The 26,481-nt window shown below is 43.1% G+C and overlaps 1 protein-coding gene across 1 annotated transcript in view; it reads left to right on the forward strand.

Annotated features, from left to right (window-relative positions):
• NECAB1 (N-terminal EF-hand calcium binding protein 1) overlaps positions 1–26,481 on the forward strand; it is a 1,444,409-nt gene that overhangs the window by 1,303,665 nt on the left and 114,263 nt on the right. The window contains exon 11 of the mRNA XM_086967008.1: positions 26,009–26,086. Within this exon, the coding sequence (XP_086823134.1) occupies positions 26,009–26,086 (78 nt within the window). The remainder of the gene's footprint in view (positions 1–26,008; positions 26,087–26,481) is intronic.

The following is a 26,481-nucleotide window of genomic DNA, read 5'->3' on the forward strand; positions in this document are numbered from 1 at the left end:
CGAAAGAGATCTCCCACCTACTGCTTGTTCATGTGGCATAGAGAATATTTGAGGTAGTGGTTCTTAGGCTTCTGAAAGGGTACAGAAGTTTTTTGTCTTGTCTTCAACAAAAATGTGAGACTATGCAATACGACAGTAAGATGTCAAGTGTCTGTATACTTACACTTTTATAATCAGAGAGCTAGTTAATCTAAACTAAATAGCCAGATGTGTTCCATAGGAAATCAGCTTGCTTTCACAACATGCGTTAAGAAATTATGAGCCCCCCAGTACAAGATGCTGCAGTCAAATCTCAAATATTCCGAAATATAATTGACTGGGGCTGACTTAAACCCATCCTCAAGTCAAATATAGCAACTGAAGAGAGAGTTTGCTTGGCACTGTACTTTCTTTTAGGACCATATTTCACTCGCTTCCCATGCCCCCTCCAATGCTGTAATCACAAGTTGGCCTTCTCCCTATTTGAAATCTGGCAAACTATAACTATTTTATAAACATATGGGGTTCAACTCAAAAAGGTAAACTTAGACCTGAAGTCTAAGGGCCAATTTCACAAAGGTAAACGTAGACTACAGGTCTAAATGTACCTTTGTGATTTGGGCCATGGTTTTCACAGTTATACAAAAAATGTATATCCCATGTTATTACCCAAGCAAACATCAATTTATAAAATATTTAAGCCACTTTAAAAGCACCTCATGAACCGGTTACCATGTTAATAGGAAATAATTCTTAGAAGAGTGTTAAGAAGAGCACACCACATAAGTTAAGGTAAGAAGAGGAGTTTAATGGAACCGGATTCTTCAGTGCCAACTACCGGAGTGAGCTCCCCAACATTCCAAGGCGAGCTTCACTCCAACATTCTACAGGAGGGAGAGACCAAGTAAGGGGAGAGGGAAGGCAGGGGGAGAGGGGCATACCATGTTACAACACACCTCCCTCTGTAACACAACATTTTGGGTAATTGCAGATAGGCCGTAAAATAACAACAGCCTAGCTAAAAACTGGAAGGAAAACAATTAAGAGAGTGATCCAATACATGAAATGAAATACAGTACCTTGAAATTGCATATAAAAACCCCTGATACAAACATAAGTAGGAGGTACGACAGTGAGCACAGAAAGGTATACGTTACATGTTGTAGTCAGCTTGCCATGCTGGACACCTACGTTGCCGTGCAACTCTTCCTATACTTGAATCACCCACCGCTTCTCCAGAGTCATCATTGCTAGAGGATTTGGAGACATGAACATTAATGCAACGAGCCAATCTATCCATGCTCCACAGATTGCCGTCTTCTAACAGAATTATTGTTTACCTTCCTTATCCTAAGGGGTTTAGAGAAAACGGAAGGCTGAGAGTTCACTAGAGTAGGTTTCTTGACCACCACCCAATCCCCGACCATCCATTCTCTGTCCCTTGTACCCCATTTAGTATCATACTTGTCTTTGTACTTTGCCTGATTTTCTTTCACCTTCTCTGAGACATTGTTCCTGTCAACCCACACAGGTGAACCTCCATTTAACCAATTGGGGGTGAGCTTTGAACCTGGGTTCCTGCCTTTAAGAGAGGTAAATGGGGAGACTCTGGACACTGAATTAGGTGTGATGTGATATGACCACAACATTTTTCTTAAGCAGTCTACCACAGAATCTTTGTTTGACACAGCTAGTTGAATGGTATCCTTCAGCATTCTATTTACCCTTTCTACTAACCCATTGGATTTTGGAGAATATAATGGGGATTTGATGTGAACAATGGATAAGTCGTTCAAGAATTCCTTCATCTCATCTGAAGTGAATTGTACCCCATTGTCCATCATCAATTCGCTGGGGATGACCTCTTTAGAAAAGGTCTCTTTAAGAAACTCGATGAGGAAAGCAGTGGAGATCGAAGGTACAAACTTAGTGGTTATCCAATGGGAATGATAATCGATTAGAACAAACATGAATTTTTGAGACAGGTTTAACATGTTCAATGGGCCAATAATGTCCATCCCTAGTTCATCCCAAGGCTTGGTAGGCACGGTGACAGGAACCAAAGGAGCTTTCCGAACATTCTTGGATTTGTCACCAGTACCACACTCAATGCAATTTTTTACAAGATCCTCAATTTGTGTGTCCATTTTTGGAAACCAATAGCTTTGACGAATTTTACTTTTCGTCAGACTTCGACCCGGGTGACCTTCATGCCCTAACCATATGATGTGACTTCTCATTCCAGACGGAGGGACTATCTTGTTACTCCTCCAGACCATGTCTTCCACTATGGATAATTCATCCTTCACGCACCAGAACTCTTGGAGATCTTCTGGCACTTCCTCTTTTTTCTCCGGCCAGCCCTTTGAAATCATCACTTTCAATCTAAGCAACACATCATCTTCCTGAAGTGACTTCTCCCACTCCTCTTTTTTTATGGCCGGGACATCAACTGCAAGGATGGTTTCTTCTACTTGGATCTCCTCAGGTTCATTTTCCAATACTGGCATACGCGAAAGACAGTCTGCCAATGAATTTTTTGAGCCAGGAACATGTACAATTGAATAGTTCTACCCCTGCAGTCCTGGAACCCACTTGGAGATGCGTGGGGTAGTGTTTTCTAACAGCTTGGTAGCAAATAGCGGGATCAGAGGTTTGTGGTCCGTCCTTAAGCAGAATGGAATTCCCCACAGGAAGTACTTAACATGGTGAATGGCCCAGTAACACGCAAGTGCCTCTTACTCGATGGTGGAATAATTTGCTTCCGCAGTCTTCAAAGTTCTTGAAGCGAAAGCTATCACTCTTTCTTCGCCATTTACCATTTGTGTCAAGGAAGCTCCCAACCCTTTATTACTAGCATCAGTTGAGAGTGTGGACTTCGCATTAGGATCAAATGTGTGCAGAATAGGAGCATTCACAATGGCTTCTTTGACGTGTTGAAATGCTTGTTGGTGTGCAGTGCCCCATTCAAATTTGGTTCCTAGTTTGAGCAGTTCACGGAGAGGTTGTACTTGGTCAGCAAAGTTGTTCACAAACTTTGACATATACTCAACCAAGCCCAGAAAGGACTTCAATTCCTCTTTATTTTCCGGAGCAGGAGAAAATTTGACTGCGTCTACCAAACTGGCCTTGGGTTTGATACCTTCGCTAGAAATAGTGTGCCCCAGGTACACCACCGTCTGCACCCCAACCTTAAATTTTTCTTTCTGGGTCGTGGCTCGCGCTTTGCTGAGTTTAGACAGAACCAACTCCAAAACTTTGTTGTGCTCATTTTCAGATGCTCCATAGAGTAATATATCATCCTGGAAGCAGATAACTTTTTCAAGGCCTTGCAGGATATTTTGCATTATGCGCTGGAAAACAGCAGCCGTAGAAGGAAGTCCAAACGGTAACCTTGAGAACTGATATGCACCAAAAGGGGTTATGAATGACGTGAGGTGCTTTGAATCTAGGTGAAGGACAACCTGGTGGTAGGCCGAGGACAGATCTAGAACTGTGAAATACTTTGCTCCTTGAATTCCCATCAACATGTCATTAATGTTTGGGAGGGGGTGTCTGTCCACCCAGATGTTGGCGTTCAAGTCCCTGAGGTCAACACAGAGGCAGATGCCCTTTCCCCCCCCTTTTGCCACTACCACAATGGGGGCCAACTACTCTGAGTTTTCAATGCGCTCTATTATTCTGTTTTTTTCCCAGTCTGTTCAATTCTTCCTGAAGGGGTTCTCTAAGTAATAAAGGGACAGACCTTGCTTTGTGTACTACTGGTCTCGAATCAGATTTAAGCTTGATCTTGTGGAGGAATCCTTTAAGTTGCCCTAACTTGTCTGTAAACACCTCAGGAAATTTTTCACACACCTCCTTACCAACCATAGGCCTATCAATCAACAACACCTGTTCTGGACCATTCGGATCTAATTTGATACCTAGGTCTTTTTGGTGTTTCCATCCTAACAAATTAGAACCATTTTTTGTGATATACACTTTTCCCAATGTACACCTCCCTTTAAAATCAATATGCATTAACAAAATTCCAACCAAAAAAATGGGGTCGCTAGTGTATCCCCCTGGTTTGATATCAGGAGGCAATAGATTATACTCTTTATGGCCTGAATTTTCTTTGAATGCAGACTCATTTATGAGAGTGTAAGGTGAACACGAATCTGCAAAGACATCATATGCAATATTGTCCAGTAATATTTTACATTCAGGATATGCATTCACATTCTTTTCACCAATGTTCAGCACTTGAAAAATAATGTCCCCCTGCAACGGTTGGTCCGTCTCTTGGACCACCATGTGAGTAGTACTTTTCTTTTCATGGCATACACTTGAAAAATGGGCCCTTTTTTGCAATTACTGCAGGTGACTCCCCTCGGTGGACACTTTACATCATTTGCTAGATGGTTTGGGTTACCACACCTATAGCACTTAGGCTTGTTGGGCTGAGCACTGTATATATTCACCTCAGGTTGGTTAGACTTATTTTTAACATCTCTCTGAACTACTTTGTTCACACAATTATCATTAACTTGTTTTACCTCACTAGCCTCCTTCATTTCATTCATACAGTAGCTTGTGTGCTCAATGCTGATGGCAATATCAATTACTCTTTGTAAATCAGGGGGTTCAGCTAAGAGTCTCTCCTGGATTTTCTTTTCACATGTGCATCTAACTAATTGGTCCCTGATTAAGGACTCCGTAAGTAGACCAAAATCACACGTGCCAAACCCCTCAACACTGCAATATAATTCTTAACTTTCTCATTTTTACCCTGAGCCCGCAAGAAAAATTTATGGCACTCAAGAATTATATTAATCCTGTCCCCAAACTGTTCCGCCAATTTTTTCACGGTAGCCTCATACACATCAGGTTGAACCCCGCCATCACCTCCCACATTGGCGTTTGCACCATCAATAGCTACTTCAGGTAAGTCTTCGAACACATCCCTTCCATATTATCCCAAATTATGCAGTAAAATGTGTTGCTTTCTTAAAGATGAAAAACTATTCCCTCCTATAGCAATCAAATATGATTCAAACAAATTAAACCATTTTTCCAGGAAATTATAGGATCACTTGCTTCATCCAAAAATGGTGGTGGCTGAGACATATTTAAGGCTGTCATGATAAAGGCTAGAGAGAGAGAGAAAGGAAGACAAAAAGAGAGAGAGAGAGAGAGAGAACCAGAGTATTGAAAATGAACTCCCAGAGTGGGTAGCAATTAGAAGATAGTGGGAAACCCTTCCAATAGCCAATTACTAGGATACACAAAATACATTGAACAGGCCTAGGTAATGAAAATAATTTGGCAATGCTTTGCCCATCAGCAAGGAAAACTCTTGGTGGCTAACATGGGTGACTAAAATAAAGCTGCATCTGTTCGGAAATGATAATTCCCAAAAATTATAGCATAGCATTACGTAGAAGTTGTAAACTGGTTACTTTTGCAGACACTTAAGATTTATGAAAGAAAACACACTCATCTGTAATTACCGCCCAAAACTCATATCAATACCTCTTCAAATACACATTAGATTAGGAAAACATGTGTAACCACAACCCTCGCAGGTTAATGGCCGTAAATGAGGACTAGAACAATCTCTGACTGGTTACATAGATGACACGCCAATAGAAAGAGTTGTCAGTCACAGTCTCCCTATGGCAGAAAATTAGACACCCTTGAAAAAACAAGTGCTGTCTTCCTGAAGCAAATTACCAATCCTTTGACAGGCGTGAAAACGGCTCACGATCCAGCAACCATTCCTTGTCTGCGAGGAGTCCCACAGACTGAAACAGTTAAAAGAAAGGGGCTTTACACAACGTCTCCTACCTCACTTCTGCCCGTCGAAGAAACAGGAAGATTTCTGTCATGGACGTAGCACAACGGAAGGCTCTGAGATGCATCTTGCTGAACACCCGCTCGGTCCACAAACATGCCATTGAACTATGGAACCTATTAGACACCACACTGCCGGACGTTGCCTTTCTTACAGAAACCTGGATGAACGCCTCATCAGCGCCAGACATCGCCATAGCTATCCCAGACGGCTACAAAATCATCCGAAAGGACCGCATCAACCAAACAGAGGAGGCATCGCCATCGTCCACAAGAACTCCATCCGCATCACAACCAATTCCGACGACAACCTTGCATCCGCCGAACACCTTCACTTCCAGATTCACACCGACCCTAAGACCACACTCAGAGGCACCCTCATCTATAGACCACCAGGACCTCGCACTCAATTTAGCGAAGACATCACAGACTTCATCAGCCCACACGCCCTTCCGTCTGAGGACTAAATTCTACTAGGAGACCTCAACTTCCACCTGGAGAAGAACAATGACAGCAACACCACCACCCTTCTGGACAACCTCGCCAATTTCGGACTCAAACAACTAGTAAACACCCCCACCCACTACGCCGGACACACACTCGACCCAATCTTCTCCTCAAGCAAGTACATCTCCTTCAATCACACCACAGGACTACTTTGGACGGACCACAGCTGCATCCACTTCAACCACCGAAAAACCACAACCCACCACCACCCACAACAATTGCCCCGTAGAAACTGGAACAAAATTACCACCGACCAGCTCACCACATCGCTAAACCAAAACCCCCCCACCAAATCATTGGACCCAAATCAAGCAGCCATCCACCTATCACAATGGATCACCCACAGCGCTGACGAATTAGCACCCTTGAAAAACCATCAAAACAAGCCAGGTAACAAAAAAGCCCCCTGGTTCAATGACGACCTTAAAATCTCCAAAAAGAACTGCCGCACCCTCGAGAAGGCCTGGCGAAAAAAAAACAACCACAAACAACATGACCACCCTCAAGGACGCCACCCGGAAACACCACCAGCTGATCAGATCCTCCAAGAAATCAGCATTTAAGGATCGATTCGACAACAACGCCCACAACAGCAAGGAACTCTTCAACATCGTCAAAGAGTTTACCAATCCCAGCGCCGACACCAACAACATCACTCCCTCTCAAGACCTCTGCGACTCCCTAGCCTCGTTCTTCCACAGAAAAATAGCCGACATTAATAACAGCTTCGGCGACCAGTCCACCCCCCTTACCTCAGAAATGAAGCCACCCACCGCCTTCCTTGACGCCTGGAACCCAATCAGCACTGAAGAAACCATCCGCTTAATGAACTCCATCCACTCCGGATCGCCAACCGACCCATGCCCCCACCACATCTTCAATAAAGCCAACTCCATCATCGCACCCCATCTCCGAGATATCATCAACTGCTCCCTCAACACCACTACCTTCCCGGAAAGCTGGAAACATGTAGAACTCAGCGCCCTCCTGAAGAAACCGACAGCAGACCCCACCGAACTCAAGAATTACCGCCCCATTTCGCTCCTCCCATTCCCTGCCAAAGTCATTGAGAAAACAGTCAACAGTCAGCTCGCCGCCTTCCTCGAGTCCAACGGCTCCCTCGACGCTTCACAGTTCGGCTTCCGAGCCAAACACAACACCGCCCTTATCGCAGCCACAGACGACATTCGAACACTACTCGACAACGGAGAAACAGCTGCCCTCATCCTACTAGACCTCTCTGCAGCGTTCGACACAGTCTGCCATACCACTCTTATACAACGCCTCAGCAACGTCGGGATACAAGGAAAAGCATTGGACTGGATCATTTTGTTCCTCGCCGGAAGAACCCAGAGTCCGCCTCCCCCTTTCAGATCAGAGGCCACCGAAGTCATCTGTGGCATACCACAAAGATCATCGCTCAGCCCCACCCTCTTCAACGTCTACATGAGCCCCCTCGCATCCATCGCGCGCCAACACAACCTCAACATCATTTCCTACGCTGACGACACACAGCTGATCCTCTCCCTCACCAAAGACCCAAACACCGCCAAAACAAACCTACACGAAGGGATGAAAGACGTTGCCGAATGGATGAAGAACAGCCGTCTAAAACTGAATTCAGACAAAACGGAAGTCCTTATCCTAGGATCATCCCCCTCCGCTTGGGACGACTCATGGTGGCCACCGGCCTTGGGCAGCGCACCCAAACCAACGGACCACGCACGCAACTTGGGCTTCATCCTGGACTCCTCCCTCTCAATGACCAGACAAGTCAACGCCATCTCATCAACATGCTTTAACATCCTACGTATGCTCAAAAAGATATTCTGCTGGATCCCCACCGAAACAAGAAAGACGGTCACCCAAGCACTTGTCACTAGCCGATTGGACTAGGGAAACACCCTTTACGCCGGAACCACAACCAAATTACAGAAAAAACTCCAACGCATTCAGAACGCCTCCGCCAGACTCATCTTAGACATCCCCCACCACATTCACATATCCGGTCACCTGAAAGACCTCCACTGGCTCCCCGTCAACAAGAGAATAACGTTCCGTCTCCTCACCCACGCACACAAAGCCCTCTACGACCCAGGACCCAAATACCTCAACACACGCCTGACCTTTTACACCCCCACACGCCAACTACGATCATCCAATCAAGCCCTCGCTGCAATCCCACGCATCCAAAGTTCCACCATGGGAGGAAGATCTTTCTCCTACTTAGCGGCCAAAACCTGGAATTCTCTCCCCACCCACCTCCGCCTCACACCGAACCACCTCTCCTTCAGAAAACAACTCAAAACTTGGTTATTTGATAAGTAACTAACAACCCCTCCCCCAAGCGCCTTGAGACCCTCTGGCTGAGTAGCGTGCTATATAAATCTTAACTTGACTTGACTTGTCTGGTCGGGACAAGTGGGCACAGGCGCCAACTCGTCTCGTTTACCTCACAGTGGTTCACCTATGAGGACTGAGGAACGCAGAAATCAGGCAGGCAGGATCTTCTCCATAGATATTCTTTCCCTTCACCGCTTAGAACAGAGAGTCGTCCTCACCGATCGCTGTCCTTCTTAGGAACTGACGTGACAGGAAATCATGAAGCGACGCAGACTCTTCAATTGTGACCTCCCGCGTCGACCTCCCGTCGTATCGAAACAGCGTCCTGTTGCCAAGGGAACTTAGTTGGTTAAGATCTGATGTGACTCACACAGCAAAAGGTCAAAGCAGGTTCACCATCATAATCTTCCCATGCTAACTCCAGGCGGAAAGAGCTCATCGTCCCGTTGCTGAGGAAACACCTTCACGTTCACGGACAGCTCTCATACGAGTGAACCAACTGCTCGGACTTAAAACGGCAGAGTCTCCAAACCTTAAACAAGCTCAGCGTTCCTTTGCCTTTGAAACACTTCAACGTCCCTAGTCACAGCTCTAAAGTGAATGAAGCAACTGCTGCTGGACAATAAAACGGCAAAGTATGTGAACTGTTCCTTAATCACCGATAAGTCGAAAACCTCGGTTAAGCTCACATGGATTACTTCATTCCGCTTGAATTATGACAGGGGTGATTAAAGCTCTGCTACGCCTCACCGCTGATCAGTTGACTGCCTTAGCTGGCAGCTATCACAGGGGAAAGAATCCAACCATCCCCAGCACGGTTTAAGTCGCCAAATTGTTAAGAAGAGCACTCCACACAAGTTAAGGTAAGAAGAGGAGTTTAATGGAACCGGATTCTTCAGTGCCAACTATCGGAGTGAGCTCCCCAACATTCCAAGGCGAGCTTCACTCCAACATTCTACAGGAGGGAGAGACCAAGTAAGGGGAGAGGGAAGGCAGGGGGAGAGGGGCATACCATGTAACAACAAAGAGATCCCTTACTAAAATGAAAACTCCTAAACTAAAAACAAAATGTCGTGATGATCCCATAAAACTGTCTTTAAACCAAAACAGTGTTATTTCTTCTTCCACAGCACGGTAGTGTTCTTGATAAAGCTTTGCTTCAAATATCAATACAGAAAACAACCTCGAACCATCATCAAAAGGTCAAAGCTAGATGATTTCTGTCCTACCACTTTGACCAAGCTCTAAGCATAAATGATCCCAAATGACATAATGAAAATATTTAACATCTCCCTCAACACATGGATCATTTATTATTGTATTAAAAAATATCAGCCATGTCCAAAAATCAAAAGCCAAGTCCGGAGTTGTCTTTAATTAAAGGCCTTTCTAAAATAATGACTGCCGTCCAAACGTTATCAAACGCATTGTAAGAAAACAAGTCTGGTTATATTTTATAGGAAGAAATATTCAGCAGTGCAGTTCCTGTCCAATATGCACGTATCGCATGAGTGTGATTCTTCGTGAATTCAATATAGTGCTTGGCACAGTTTACCACAGGCTCGTTCTCAAGTGCCTACAGCAAAATATGGGTCGCAATGACAAAAGCCTCAAATCATTCCTCACGGATCGAACTCACATAGAACTTACAGACAATGCTAAAACTCCACCTGGAACATCTCCGGAGGAGTTCCTCAATACTCCTCCAGGGGCCGCATTACACATGCAGCGCATTTTCCTTCATTGCACTGGGTGCCTCTTTAAAAAGTAGCACCCAGCCAATGAAGGAAAATGCACCGCATTATGGGAAATGTGGTGCCCCCAGGGCAGCCGCAAACTTGTGCTTCCCTGGGGGAAGTGCATTCATGTGAAATACGAAGCGGCTGCTTTAAAGCTGCTCTGTGTTTCACTGTGCAGGCGACAACCCACCTGCACTTTTAAATGGGAATAGAGATCCCCTTGCAGGCGGGTGTAGTCAGTGACTGCACCCGCCTGCAAGGGGTTGTCTAAGGGGTCCATAAGACCCCCTTTTCCCCTGCAGAGAGATGCTCTCAGGAGGCGCACTGACAAGGTGCCACATTTTAGGTGGCGTCCTATCAATGCGCCTCCTGGGGCTTCTTTGCCTCTGCACCCACATTGGTAATACCAAAAAACAAAAACTTGCCTACACCAACCTTGAATTCAAAAAATCTTAATCATGAAGATCAAACACCAGTTTTTTGGTTTGAACCGATATTTTTATTATACCCTTCTACTTTATAATTCTTTTAAACTATCTTTTTCACATTTATGCACGAAAAGGAAAAACTGTACATTCATATATTTACATTAATATACAATGCAATTTACAAACATATTTACATTCCACATATTCTCTAAGTAAAATAAACATCATACATCCCAGAAACAATACTTTATACAAACAAACATCATATATTTATGCTTTTCTTTCAATTGAGTGAATCTATATCCAACAAATAAAGGACAAAGTCGAAAAAGGAGCACTGTCACTAAAAGAAAACCAATTTTGCAACTAGCAAATGCTAGTTCACACTATAAATGACATTGCTCACTCCTTCAGGTGTGCCGACGCGGTTCAAATCCAGGAAAACCAGTTCCCAGATTCTCATCAGGGCTTTGTACCTTTTCTGTGTAAGATGCAAAAAAAAAAAACAAAGTTTTATTTACAAACTTGAAACCTTTCTTCTATCTAACATTACACTGCCGCAGTTTCAACATTTATTTATGTACATGAATCAATCTGGCAAGCTGGACCTTCCAGATTTTGAAAGAAGGCTTAGATTACACTGTATCTCTCCTCATTTTGGAGGTAATGGCTCATATTCATGCGGGACATTAATTCCCTATACAGGAAGAATATTGAAATGTGTGCAACAACGCTGATTGCTTATCGTTAAAAACACAAATAATTGAAAGGAACTCGAAACGCTATAAAAATCATACCTCTATTTCAATAGTTGAGGTCTCTCTTTGAAATGGTCTTTGTCGTGCCAGTCTGTATTTAAAGACGAATTCTACCTAGGAAAATAGTACCTATTAGGGCTACAGTGCTTGTCAACTCAAAGATTCAAACATGTTTCGCGTTTACGAAAAACCGCATATGCCATGTACCTTTTAAATGGTGTGCAGAGCTGGCACTACTCCTTTTCGTAAGCTAGAAAGTTACTTTGTGATCCCGGCAGCTTCCATGAAAAAGCTAGCAAGGTAGACAAAGCAGGGATACAATTGTAGCCTTCTACAACCAGGGGCCTGAACATTTTAAACAATCTCCCGCAGGACTTTATTAAGAGCGTACCTGGTCGTGGTTCAAAGCTGGTACCCAATACGTTTCCCGGCTTGATGTCGAGTATCAAACAGTTCCTGTCAACGCAACAATATTTGTTTAGAGCGTATGTGTGGGTAAATGCGGTCTTAGTTATAGCAAAACGCCTAAACTCGCGGTGGTAAAACGAATTTGCTGGCACATTATCTCTCGCTTACACACCATGGCAGACCAAATTTCTCTCGACCGCAGCGGCGGCCATTTTGGAGAATCGTCAATTTACTTCCTCTTACTGAACCGGGGAATTGTGGGAGCCTTAGTGTCTGAGTATACCAGGACAGTCCGGTGTGCAAAAGCGCTATTTCTGATGTTTATTAAATTATGTATGCATTCTACCACGTACGTTTTTTAGTTGACATTTGAGTAAACCCAGGTACAACGCTTTATTTTACAATCTGGATATCTCAGAAAGGCTGTTGAGTCCTGTCAATGTGCTATTAAATTTCAAGATTAAGTATGCTTTCTTTTGCAATAACAGTCTGTCTACTTCAGCAGGGCGTTTCTTTGATTCACAGTAAATAGAATTGATCATTTGGAGTCATTTTCCCCATGTACTTTTTCGACAAAATGTTCAACCATTGGGGCTGTCATGACTTTCTTTTTTATGCGCGACCTGTGTGGACTAATTCTCAGATTCACTTGCTGGTTGGTCTTTCCTATGTAAATCTTCATACACGGGCACATTATCACGTAGACTACATTTTTTGTCTTACAATTTGAGAAACCCAGATGTTTCCACTTGACGCCTAGATGGTTAAATTCATTCCCTTCAATGGTATTGGGACAAGCCACACAATTGCCACATTTGTGGTGGCCCTCCACAGGTTTCATGTTCCATTGGGATAGCAAATCGCTTTTGGCTTTTGGTATTGAGACATTCCAAATCCTCAAGGAGGTGCTCGTTTTTGAGTATCACCTGTCTCATTTTGTGTGTGTCTGGTCCATAAGTTGTTACACACCCCAGTCTACCTAGCTCTTGCTTCTTTTTGACCTGGAGGAGACATTCACTAGGTGTAAAAGGTGAAATGAATGTTTTAGGAGTTTTTTGGGGTACCCTCTCTGTATCATTTTGCCACAGAAAGTTTGAGCTTGCTCTTCATAGTCACTCAACTCAGTACAATTTCTCCTTATTTGTAGGAGCTGCCCATAGGGAGGATTTGCTTTCAGATTCCTAGGGTGGACACTTCTCTGGTGCAAAATGGTATTTTTGTCAGTGGCTTTCTTATACAACGATGTTTTTAAATGTCCATCGTCACATGTTAATTCCACATCCAAGAATGTCATTCTGGTCTTGCTATGCTCAAGGGAAAATGTTATATCTTCGTGTCTGGCATTAAGCCATTCATGGAACGCTAATAGCTCAACCTGGCTCCCCTGCCACAGGAGCCAGATATCATCTCTATAGCATAGCCATTGGTTGATGTGGTCTTCAAATGGAGTATTAGTCTCCACAACATTTTTCTCATATTGTGCCATAAAGAGGACTGCGATTTTCGGGGGTATAAGGATAGATACCATGGCAGTTCCCTTCACCTGCATGAAGAATTGCTCATTGAAAATAAAATTATTCTTTTTTAGAGCAACTTCGGCCAATTTTAAGATAAATGATGTTGGCACTCTGTGTGGTCTCTCCCTGCTTTCTAAATATAGTTCCATCACCTCCAACGCCTCGTCCTGAGGGATCTGCGTATAGAGGGATGTCACATCCATCGTCACCATTATTTGAGTTTGTTGGTCAAAGGGGGTACCTTCTACCTTCGTCAAAAAATCTGTGGTATCTTTTAAATAAGATTTGACTTCTTTAAGAAATGGTCTGGGTGCTCCGGATATGGAACTTTACTATAGGGCGGCGCAATCTGCACAGTTGCATGCTTGGATACATGGTGGGACGGATGTCCCCTACCTGAGGATGGTGCGACTCTTTGCTAAGCCCCTTCCTTTACCAGCTATAATAATTTAGCCTGTAGACCGCACAATGGGCATAGTGGATTCCTTGAATACTACCAGGGATGCGTGGAACTGGCTGTTGCAGAATCAAGCGGGCGCATTGTTGTATTCCCTGACTATGCCACTAGAGTGGATGAGATGGCTCAGGCCATGCACGGAGCATGGAGTCCTAATGGCACTGCAAGAGCTGAACATGAAGGTGGCGGGAGATCTCTTCCATGATGGGAAAGCTTGCACTCTGGAGCAGGTGACAAGTACGTTGGATAGTGTCTCACTTCTAACTAGTTTCCAATACCATAGGGTGAGGAGCGCCCTGAGGGCAAAACTCGATGAAGGTTTGGAAGAACCGTCAGAGATTCTTGAATTGTCTTATGTTATCAAAAGCACATCACCCAGGAAAATGGTAACGGCTATATACAGGATAGGGATGTCACATAGAAAACATAAGTATACAGCTGCCTGACTTGCATGGCAACATGACTTAGATGTCCAACTGGATGATGACAGGTGGGCTTATTGCTGTACTGCGACAAAGAAGGTTTCGCTGTACGGTAGACACAGGCTGGTCTACTTTAAATATCTTAATAGAATATAATATACCCCTGAACGATTGTGTAGGAACGGCTTGCGAGAAGAGACGAGATGTAAAAGGTGCGGAGTGCCGGTTGCGGACTTCCTTCATTTGGCTTGGTTGTGTCCTGGAGTCTATTCCTTTTGGAAAAGTGTATTTGCGGAACTGAGCAGGGTGATAGAGGACGAACTTCCACCAGATCCGTTGCTGGCCTTATTGGGATATTAGAAAGACCTGCCTAGAGCAATGTGCAGACTAGTGGATATTGGGCTACTTATACCCAAACGGCGTGTAGCTATATGTTGGATGAGAGGGCCGGTCCCAACGCTACGACAGTGGACACAAGATATGATGTACTGTTCCACGCAATCGGAACATTATAGTGAGTTGGTGCCTCCCAGGAGTAGACCAAGAATTTTTTGGGATTATATATTACTTATGTGCAGACTGCTGCAAGGCGGCTGACGAGATGCAAGAGGAGGACTGTGATCATGTAGCCCAGAGTGTGAGTGAGCCGGCTGGCATTGGTTGAGGCCTGGGGGGACTGCACATACTACTTCAAAATAAGGGAGGGGCACTGCCAGTGTTGATCGCGTAGTCAGTGCTGCTGATGAGGTGCTAGTAAGGGCCGAACGCAGGGGATCGAGTCCATTAATAATCAGATGTACATAGAGAAAGTCCAGGTGTTACATGCTGGAGGAGCCGGGTGTTATTGTCCGAAATACTGCCTCTTATTGTGTCATGAGGGATGTACGCCGCCTGCCCTTTCAGGGTTGTTGGCTAAATGGCTGTGTATCATGTCCAAGTGAGTGGGCTAGAAGTATGTTCTTGAGATGGACTACATTGTAATGCTGTACTGTGTGGCTATTACTGATTGCAATGAAATGTTTAATAAAATACTTTTTTTTTAAAAAGCCATGCAATCCATGCCTTGCTGCTAAACTTGTTCACAATGGTGAGGGCAGCCAGCCACGGACTTGAAGAAGGCATCTCTTCCAGTCACACTTTTTTCTTTTTAAAACAAATCATTTAAGTCTGTGGATCCAATTGAACGGGGCCAGGTATAACTTCTATGACACACCAATTCGTTAAATGCAAGCACATTACTGAGAAGGAGCCATGGGGTTACCGGGTTAGTAATATTTATGTATTTATTTAATTTTGCAGTTTTATTTAGAGCGGCCTCCACCGGAAGGCACTGGAGGCTTGCATGAGCACCAGTTACGCTGCACAGGTACACATTCATTTTTGTTAGGCAAGAAGAGATTAAGTGGTTTTCCCAGAATTACAGGATGTTGAGCCAACGCCAAGGCTCGAACCTAGTTCCCCAGGTCCAAAGTCGGCAGCTCTGGTAGTAAGTAGATTTTACAGCACAGTAACTGTGGCACACAGCTTCTTATATGGGCAGGGAATGTTCTCGGGACTATTTGAAGAACATGTCACAAACCCAACCCTGTAGCACTCATTGCTGAACATTTCTTTCCAAATTTCCAGGCATCGATAGGGTCACGCACAGTGATAACACATTAGAAACCTCCACACCCTTCCAGCCCAATGCATCTTATTGAATGAAACAATGGTACCTGGTACAGCCATCACAAGCCTCTCCTATTCTACTGCAGGATTTGTATAGCTTGTTGTCCATTCCACAACTTCAAAACTTCCCCCAAACAAACGTCTTACGCCCTGAAGAAGCAAACCGCTCACGCTCTCTAGCCGCTGTTATTTTGGTGGTGCACTGACTCTTACCATTGCAGTTGCAGGAGAGCTTTGTGTTGCCTACCTAATACAGCTCGGTGGCCTCCGTGGAGTGCTGCCACACCACTCACTGTCTGCAGAACAGGATTTTAGCTAACTCTGAATGCAGAATAATAGTCACTATTCTCCGATTCTACCATCTACTCTTTTTTAAAATAGCATGGGATCCCCCTCCAGCCTCCTGTTGAATGGTTCAAACTGCTCTCCAACAAGGAAGTGTGTAGAGTGTGTTAACACAAATGTTTTAACTTGACCGCTGGAACACGTAGTTTGTATAACCTTGTCTGTGGACGCCTTGAAAGCAGGACTGGTGGTGAATGCTTAGCAGGGGAACATGAGCAACATTTATATCCAGGAGCCTCCTACAAACGGGAAGGTAAGGATGGGGGACTGTAAACACTGATGCACCTGCGAACGGCATGAAGCACTGCACAGTGTGAGCGAGAGCATAGTACTAAGCAGGCACTTCAAGGGAGTCAGTTGAGCCCAACGAGGGAGATTTATCTCCGGGGTACCTAAAAACCAAAGCAGGCACATTTTACGTATGTAAACCCGCCACAATGCGGGGGCCTGCATTTAACTGTTTCACAGTTTCATGCCTTAAAGCGGCACAGTGATGATCGTCATGTGTGAGGCTTGTAGCCAGTGCATTTATGATAAAATAAGTGTGCGCGTCTCGCGCTGACAAGGAGAGGAGGAGGCAGCAGCAGGAGGGGAGAGAGGAAGGGGACTGTGCCTGTTTCCCATGCGGGAGAGAGCAGGAACCATCTGTTTGTAATTAACAGATGGTTTGAAAGCTCACTCCCGCAAAGGCATCGCCAAACGTGCACGTATTGCCATTGTAAGCAATGCAATGTGTGCCTGATTTTGGTTGAAAAGGTGAAGCGATTTCTAAAGGTCTTTTTCCTATGCAGCACATGCGCGCTGCAGAGGCGAGACCTACAAAATGAGTGGGAGGGGGTGTGGCGGGCTATTCCCCACCTCCCCATCCGAGAAGGGGAGTCAACCAACGGCTCACTGGCATTCCTGAGGGTAGGTGTGAAGGGCTGAGGGGGAGCATTCGAACAAAACAAAAAAACTGCAGAAATATGAGAAGCAGGAAAAAGTATATGCATTGTGTATCAGCAGATAGAATGGGGATCTAACTGATAATGTACAGGATGTGCTTGAAATATGTTTGCAATTTTGGGGCAGAACTAAGGTAATTTCCTTAGCGATGGGAGTTGTAGAGGGACCTGAAAGGAGCCAATATGATTCCTTCTCTTGAGATGTTAAAGGACTGGATCCTTTCGTGTAATGTTAATGGTATTGTTACCAGATGTAAATATGGAAGTCTAATGGGGTGGCTCTCATCTTTTTCACCTGAAGTTATTTTCTTGCAAGAGACCCACCACAAGAATAATGCCCCAAAGATGTTTATTCACCATAAATACTTGCAGGCATTTTTTGTATCTGCCCAAGCTGTGGCAAGAGGAGTAGCAATTTTTTTGTAAAGAGACATTGACTGGGAGGTTCAAGAGGTGATTTGCAATCCACAAGGAAGATGGCTGTGGGTAAAAGCAGTGGTCAATGCGAGGGGTTTACATTTAATTATTATGCCCTATCGGGTAGACATTGACTCTCTTTCTCAGATCCACAACAATGCCTTGGGGGCAGTAGGCCCATTGATATGTGGAGTGGATATTAATTTTATTCAAGATCTGGTCAAGAACACGTCTAATAAGGCTGAAAAACTGTTAAAACCTAAAACTAAAAAAATTATAGAGGCGTTAAAATATAGCTTTCAGCTGGTAGATCCTTGGAGAGAAGACCCCCCAGATTTCGAACAATAAAATTGTTTTTCGCAGTAATTTAAAACTGCCTCTCATTTAGATTTCTTTTTAGTGTCCAAGACAATAAGTAGTGAGTGGATGGATACTTGAGCCAGTGCTTTTGCCAACCACTCTCTGGTCTCCTTAGTGATAGATCTTGTCTCAACTAGTAGGGATAGGTGGCATCTAGAGATAACTGTCAAATCCAGGTTTTGGTAGCAGGGATGAGGAAGTTTATCTCTAAGTTTTTTGTGATGTTTGCATTATGGTAGGCCTTTAAGGCAACACTAAGAGGAAAGATCATTGTTTTGAAAACAAACCAAACACGAGAACATACTCAGCAGATAGAGAGACTGCAGGCAGCAGAAGATTATGCCACAAAAGCAAAGGAAGAAAATACCGTAATAGAGCCTGGTCCTGGGCAACTTGCTACTGCAAAGCAGAATATTAGAGGTTGTTTCGCGTTGGAAGAAATTAATAATTCTAACACCTACCAGCAACAACTTCATGTAGAGAATCAGCATTTAGGGAAGTTCTTACCCTGGTCTACTAGAAATAAGAAACAAAAACCTGCAAAAAATCAGTAGAGATTCCTATTACTGGAAGAATAGTAACTGAGTAGAATATGTTGCATGAGTGTTTTTCCAACATTATAGCGGCATCTATCAAACTAAATATGCTGCTTCAAATACTAGTATAGAATAGTATTATGCTGCCATGCAACTCCATAATTCACTAATTCTCTATCCCAGGCTTTTCAGGAGACCATCACGCCTAATGAAATTCATGAGGCACTAAAAAATAAATGCGTGTGGGAATGTGGATTCCCTGCTGAGGTTTTTTTAAATATTCTCCAGTGAATTGGTACCTTTTTTAGGAGAGCTTTTAAATTATATTAGAGAGTGTGAAATGGTCCCCTCTACCTGTCAGGAATCAACTACTGTCTGCTTCCCGAAGAAAGGTAAGAATCCGAAACTTATGCATTCATTCAGACTCATTAGTCTTTTAAATACAGATTACAAATTGTTGATGAAAATGTGGGCGCCTCGTATAATGCCAACAGCACACTTGCTAATCGATAAATATCAGTGTGGATGTGTTGCAGGACGTCTTATGTCCGCAAATAACCAGTTTTTAATATAGGTAATAGATTATTTTACGGCCAATTATATAAAAGCTTTAGTTATGATGATTAATGCAATAAAAGCATTTGATCTGGTATTCTGGGACACTCTATTTTTTAGCCTTCAAAATGTAGGATTCTCCTCTTAGTTTATTTCAAAGCTGTCAAATCTACCCCAGGGCGCACATGTTAAAGTAATGGTAAATTCTAGGATGGCCGGCACAATTTCAATCAAAAGGGTGTCCCTTTCACCAATCTGATTTACATTTTTTATTGAGCCAGAACAACTTCGTAAAGGAAATATCAGGGCACCTATAGAGGGGATTATTAGGATTAAATTATTTGCAGTCTATATTATCCTTTATCTACAGCCTGATGAGGATAATATTAGGGGAGCTTTCCAGATCATAGAACATTTTACAAACATAGGTGGCTATAAGATAAACCAAAGTAAAACTCCAGCTTCATTTCAGCCTAAAGCAAGACTGCAAACCCGAATAAGATATCTGGGGATATTAGTCACGAATAACTTCTCCCATTTGCTTCTTCTGAATTAAGAGACAATGCTAAGAAAAATACACGATTTGTTTGAGAGGTGGTCCCTGCTCCTATTGACTGTCATAGGGCGAGTTACAATGATTAAAATGTCAGTTTTACCTTTGTCGGTAGTTCTTTTCTTCAGTGTCCAAATACAAATTCCTAATAGCTTTTTCCAGGAACTAAATTAATTAATAAGGGGATTTATTTGGAACAAAAAGACACCGAAGGTGAAGTTGAGTGTACTACTATTAGAGAAACCACAGGGTGGATTGGCACTTTCCCATATGCAAAGCTACTACCAGGCCGCCTTACTGGATTTTTTTACAAGGTATCTAAATGGGTATAGGGTATTAGATGATTTTTTTTAAATACCAAAATAGTGCAGGAATCAGAAATCAGCATACCAGCTTTTATCAGAACAGTGAAATAGCCCAAAAAGACCAGTTTTTACAGTAGACTAGAGATAGAGGGAGGATGAGCGCCCTATGTAATCTGTTTCAGTAATCTCTTGATAGTTCATTTTTAATGATGATTCAGGAGGGCAAGTTTTGGGGATTTTTGTTAGCAGATAGGGATGTCGGATTTTGGAACTCAATAGGTTTTAATACTTTGGTGAGTTTATCTTGCGGCGAAAATGCATCTCCTGGGAAGAGCTCTTTTCTAGGAGTGGTGAACAATGCAAGAAACATTTCTTAAGCTTTGGGCAGACATTGGGGGAGAGTCATGGACCTCACCCTATTAGTAGGGCTTTGATGAAGAGCAGACAGGGATAGGAAATTGGTATAGATTGTTGCAGAGCCAATCCTCGCAAGAAGAAATTACTAGCTTTTAATCCAAGCGCACAGAAAAAACACAATGCCACCTGTATGAAAGTGACTGAGATTCCATCTCTGAGATAGGAAATAAGTCCCTTCGTCCTGCAAATTATAAAATAATGTCATTCCTGTCTCAGTGGATGGCATACTACACTCCGGAGACTCTACATAAAATATATTAGTCGGTGCCAGATGACTGTTTTCAAGTGAAGGAGGATGGCTCCATATATTTCATACTTGCCCGCAACTTTACACATTTTGGCAGGAATTATTCAAGGTCATTAGTCAGACTATACAATACACCTTAGACAAGCTTAGTGTTGTTTGGGAATTCTAAAAAAATCCAACAATTAAATAAGAGAGGACAATGGGGCATATTACCAAGGGGTGCGATAGGCAATTATCGCCGGTTTAGCGGCCGTTTTCGGCCGCTAAGCGGCGATACTTCTATTGCTTTATTAGCAAGCTGTCGCTAACTGATGTTAGCGACAGCTTTTAGGCGATAGCGAGCGGTTTGGGGCCCGCTTTGCATGTCAGCGATATTTATCGCTAATGACATGAAAAGTGGGTGTACCCAACCTGTTAGCGACTGAAAGCAGTCGCTAACGTCGCTATCGCCTATTAGCAAGGCAGGCGTAGCGATGGAAATATTCCTGCTATCGCCAAAAACTAACGCCTGCTCAGACCAGTTCTTAGCCATGTTATCCAATGGGAGGTGGATAACATGCTAAGAGCATTTCGTCGCTAATGCGTGAATAGCGCTGTATTCTCAGCGATATTCACGCATTTCGCCGCTATCGCTGGATATTTTAGCACAATGGAGAAAAACGTTGCTAATACCATGTTTTCTCCGCTAACATATCCAGCGATAGGCAGCGATAAAAAAATCGCCTCTAAGCCTGTTTAGCGATAAATATCGCTACTTGTTGGTAATATGCCCCCATATTTCTTATTTATAGCTCTGACGATTGCACGCTCATTTATTCTTCAGATTTGGGGAACCTGCATGATTACAACAGTTCAGAGCTGGACGACCAAAATGCTACGCACTATGAAAATTGGGTTGGGGGGATTAAAGAGATTCAGTGCTACATGGCAATATCTGGAACACTGTTGAAGGTTAATCAGAGCTTTGAATTACATAACAGAAGGATTGTCTCCTCCTACTATTAGTAGATTCTGGTTTTGGCAATAGGTTAGAGGAGCTGGAGTGAAACTATTGAAAAGATATTCTGAACTCTGTTGCAATTTACACATTGCACTTTGTATGCGCAAATGCACCTTTACTCGAATGCACCCTAACTTATTAAGAAAGGGATTGGACACTCTAGATACAGCTGGATAATTGAATTGCACTTTAATTTGCTATTTGCACACATAATAGATGATTATTATTGGTTTCGAAAGGTGAGACTCGAGAAATTGTAAAATTGTATCTTTATAATGTGTTCTGATATAAATTATTGATTTCTCTGTATATTAAAAGCATACTGTATCTATTTCTGCTCTGTAAAAATGAAAATGTGAACAAGAGTAAATCTCATACAAACTGCTCGCTCTCTCTTTGGTCTTCATGACACTAAGCATAGGTGCACAAACTGGTTACAAAAAACCTTTGAAAGCTAGTGTATACCCCCAAGGTTATGAATTTGTCAATTGGCACTAGCTTCCTAGCTTGTGCCTACCTAATTACCCTAATACATTTGCAGGGTATAACTGTGTTACCTGTCCTAACACTGCACTTATACTACCTTCAAAATATGCTCACGGATGTGATGTTTCTGTGTCATAAATGTAATTTGCAGTTGCAAAATTTTGAAAATTCATATATACATTAGAATGGGATTTGAAATTTTGAAACGCTATTTCAACTTTCGTGAACATGTGTTACACTTAGGTAGGTGTAAGAAATTGGATTATTGGTTGAAGGGGGTGCAAGACCCACTCAGGTAACAACCGTAATCCTTGTGAGGGTGAACCACAAAAGTCACTAAATTAACCTGTGCTTAACCTTCTGGTAGTTTAGCACAAAAGCAGACAGGCTTAACTTTGTGGCAAAGTGTATAGTATTTATGCAGCAAACAAACAGTAATAAAGTAAAAACACAACACAAGAACAATCCTAAACCAATTTAGAAAAATAGAGTAAACTTTAATAAATAATATGATACCAGATCCACAGAAATCCAATCAATAGAATTAGAGAAATTAAATTCCAACGTTTTAGGTTGCCCTGATTCTACTGGATTGTTCTGCGGCATTTGATACTGTCTTGCATTATAAATTGATTAATAAACGTCAGGAGGCAGAACATCACTCCTCGGAATTACAATGATTTGGGGCATTCCTGAGTAAAAGGACACAGGCTCCAATTGCTGGGTACCACAGGGCTTTTCTCTGAGCCCTACCTGTTTAATAAGAACGTCGCATCCCTTGCCAAGCTGGTTTGCAAGTAGGAATTCCAGATATGCTGACGACATGCAATTAGTCATCTTCATAAGGGAGAAACTTGACAACACTCGATCTGGGACTCATCATGGAGGCCAGTGTTTTTGGGACCCGCGCTTAAGCCAAAAAAGCACTAAAAATGTGGGTGTTCTTATTGTTGAGTCCTTGATCATGCAAGAGCAAGTCATAGCCACAAGCAGCAAATGATATGGCCTGCTCAAACTTCTTAATATACTCTCCCACTGGATTCCAGTAAGTTGGTGCAGTTCCATAGTCCAAGGTCTTATAATCAGCAGATGAGGCAATGGCAACACCCTGTACATAGGGATGGCCGACCAGGTGATTCAGAACATGGCGGCAAAACTTATTTGTAATAAAGACAAATACAGTTCAGCCTCAGCCTGCCTTAAGACTCTTCACTGGCTTCCCATCCAAAAATAGGGCAAAATGTAAACTTCTTTGTCATGTGCACAGGGCCCAACATAACTCTGGCCCTGTGATTCTTTTGCCAAAATGGAGCTATAAATACCCTCAGAAATCTGAGATTATGAATTTAGCCTTGGCCAAAACTATTAGGATCAAAAGAGTTGGAGTGGGAAGATGATCTTTTGACAATCTTGGAGCAGTCCACTGGGATCTGCTACTCCTGGATCTTCACCTCATAAATGACTACCTTAGGTACCAAAAGAAGCTTACAACTTGGCTTTTTTCTCATTAATCTGCTCTTTTCCTTTTGTCTCTCTCCCAGTGATTCAGCAGTACAATTTTTGGCATCTATAATGCCATGATGTCCCTTCGAGAATGACTGTTTGTGCTTTATAAATACTGCTAATTAAATGAAAATATATAAATAGGTAAGCATAGCGCCTAAATCAGGGGTCTCCAAACCAGTCCTGGAGGGCCGGATCAATGCCAGATTTTTGGGATATCCCCATTGAGATACATGTAGTTATTTTAAAAATCTGGCATGGATCCGGCCCTCCAGGACCGGTTTGGAGACCCCTGGCCTAAATGCACAAAGCACCACTCGCGGTCATATAGTAGTGCTAGACCAAAGGAAAGTCACAAGTTCAGGCCACTGGCAATAGATTACAGGCTCTATACAGGGAACAGGTTAGTCCTGCTGAAAAAGTTACCTTCTCAACATCTGGCACAAACAGTCCAGTTTGCATTGGAGGAGGCTGCGAGGAGCATGTAGAACATTGTGGACGGTCATCGCTGTAGTGCGAAGAGCAGATCCGGTCAGGCGTCATGACCGCTCATTGCTGGAGCATCACGTTGATGGTTAGCCAGTGTTGTCTGTGCAGATCTTGTATTTCCGGTTGTCGCTAGCTGCCGCTGTAGCACGATGAGTCTGGTTCATCAGAGGTTTGTGTTGGTGTTAGTCACAGGCAGCAGAGTATTGCACGAATGGGCCAATTCTCAGTCACAAAGAGCCCAAAACTTGGATTTCTCCTTTCTGTACGCAGGCGTACACCCCTATGCCAGCCAAGGATCCAGGTCCTAAGGATGCACTTCTTGGGGATCAGGGACTCACTCTAGCAGAGGCCAGCAGGGCTCAGGAAGGTCCAGTTGCAGGTCCAGTCAGCTGGGCAAATGCACAACAGATCTCTGGAGCTTGTTATGTGCCTGTAGCTCACACAGGAGATCATTGCAGCTAGCCTTTGGAGTCCCTGAAATGGTTCTGGGTTCAAAGAGCAGGTCAAGGCTTCCTTCTTCAGGTAGCAGAGCAGTCCCTCCAGCAGTCCTTCTCTTAAGTCTTCAAAAGGTCTAGAAGTGATCTAAAGAGTGGCTCAGGAGTTCCAACATTTATTTATACCTGGTGCCAGCCTTTGAAGTGGGAAGGGACTCCCTATACTCCCCCCAGTCTGGTTATGGAAAGTTATTCCCTTTCACTGCCAAGGCTCCAAGTAGTCTGGGCTTACAAAAGACAGGTGTCACATTATTTTGTGTATGTGCTGGAGGCAACGCTTTGAAATGTAATTGGGGCAAGGACCAGGTCCACCAAACTATCCTGGCAGGATTGCCCATCCTGCCAACACTTGTCCCTTTTTGTCTCACTGTCTGGGAGGAATACACAAAGGCCAACTGTGACACTATTCATAGTCATGTAAATCAGGCCTCAGGGAGCAGGCATCAAATTGTTTTGGATAAGAAAATGTCAACTTTCAAAAAGTGGCATTTTCAGAATTCTAACTTAAAAGTTAACGTTACTATTTGCAAACATCAGTTCCTATTTGCTCACAAACTTAAGTTAGCACTTATTAAGTGTAATAAGGTGACCCAAAATTATCATATGTGGGAGATACGCTTTGCAATAGTAAAACACGACTTCAGGAATGTTTCACCACAACTACATATAAAACTTAAACCTGCATGTCCTACCTTTCAAATATAATGTACCCTATGAGCCATTAGAGCTTACCTTCATGGTGACTTATATGTGATAAAAAAGAAGGGTTGGGTCTGGCAAAAGATTTATTTTGCCATGTCTAAATGGAAGTTTAAAACTGCACTACAGGCTGTAATGGCAGGCCTCAGATAAGAGTTAAACTGCTACTTCAATAGGTGGAACAATGAGTGCTAGAGCCCGGTAGTAGTATTTAAGTTGCAAGCCATGGGTACATGGTGTACCATTTACTAGGGACTTATACGTAAATTAAATGTGCCAATTATATGTAGGCCAATTCTACCATGTTTTTGAGCACAAGCACTTGAGCACTGTTTAGCAGTGGTAAGATGCACAGAGTCCTAAAGCCTACAAAAACGAATTCAGCAAAACAGGAGGGTTGGAGGCAAATGATTTGAGGGACTACCCAAGAGTTTCAGATTGAACAGTGGGATATATTTTTATGTAGCCTGACAAATTCTTAAATTGAACTCTCATACTGCCAACCTACCAGCAACTTTACAGCAGTTATAATTAAAATTCACTGTATATTTGCAAACATATTCTACTTCGGTGCCTAATTTCTTTCTCCGTTTCCAGTGTTGCTGTACAGAAGCTTTCGAGTGAATCCCGCTTCATTGTGTATGAGTTCTGGGAGAGCACCTATGTCTGGAGAAAGTAAGAAGAGTCACTGTGTTGTATAATGCTGGGAAATGTTGAGAGCATTTTTATTTACTGTGAAGAGAAGGAATTCAATTGCACAATCGCCTGACAAACTGTGATAATGAACAACTTTATTATCTCATGTGCTTAGGGCAATCCCTTGCAAGTGATTGTTCCCCAGCCATAAGAGATTAAAGTATTTCCTTGTGGATTTGAAGGTTCTATTTTGTATCGTGTTATAACTTGATTTACCTTGCCTTTTTTTAAATCCAATATCTACCTTACAAATGTAACATTATAAGTGAGATACATTTTTCTACTGTTACAATGGGAGAGGATATAGTTTACTTTGTCGTCAAGGCAACTCCAAAGGATGATAGCCTTGGATTATGAGAGTGCAACTGTCGCTT

This window comes from Lissotriton vulgaris, chromosome 4_1 (assembly GCF_964263255.1).
Source record: "Lissotriton vulgaris chromosome 4_1, aLisVul1.2, whole genome shotgun sequence".
NCBI classification, from domain to species: domain Eukaryota; kingdom Metazoa; phylum Chordata; class Amphibia; order Caudata; family Salamandridae; genus Lissotriton; species Lissotriton vulgaris.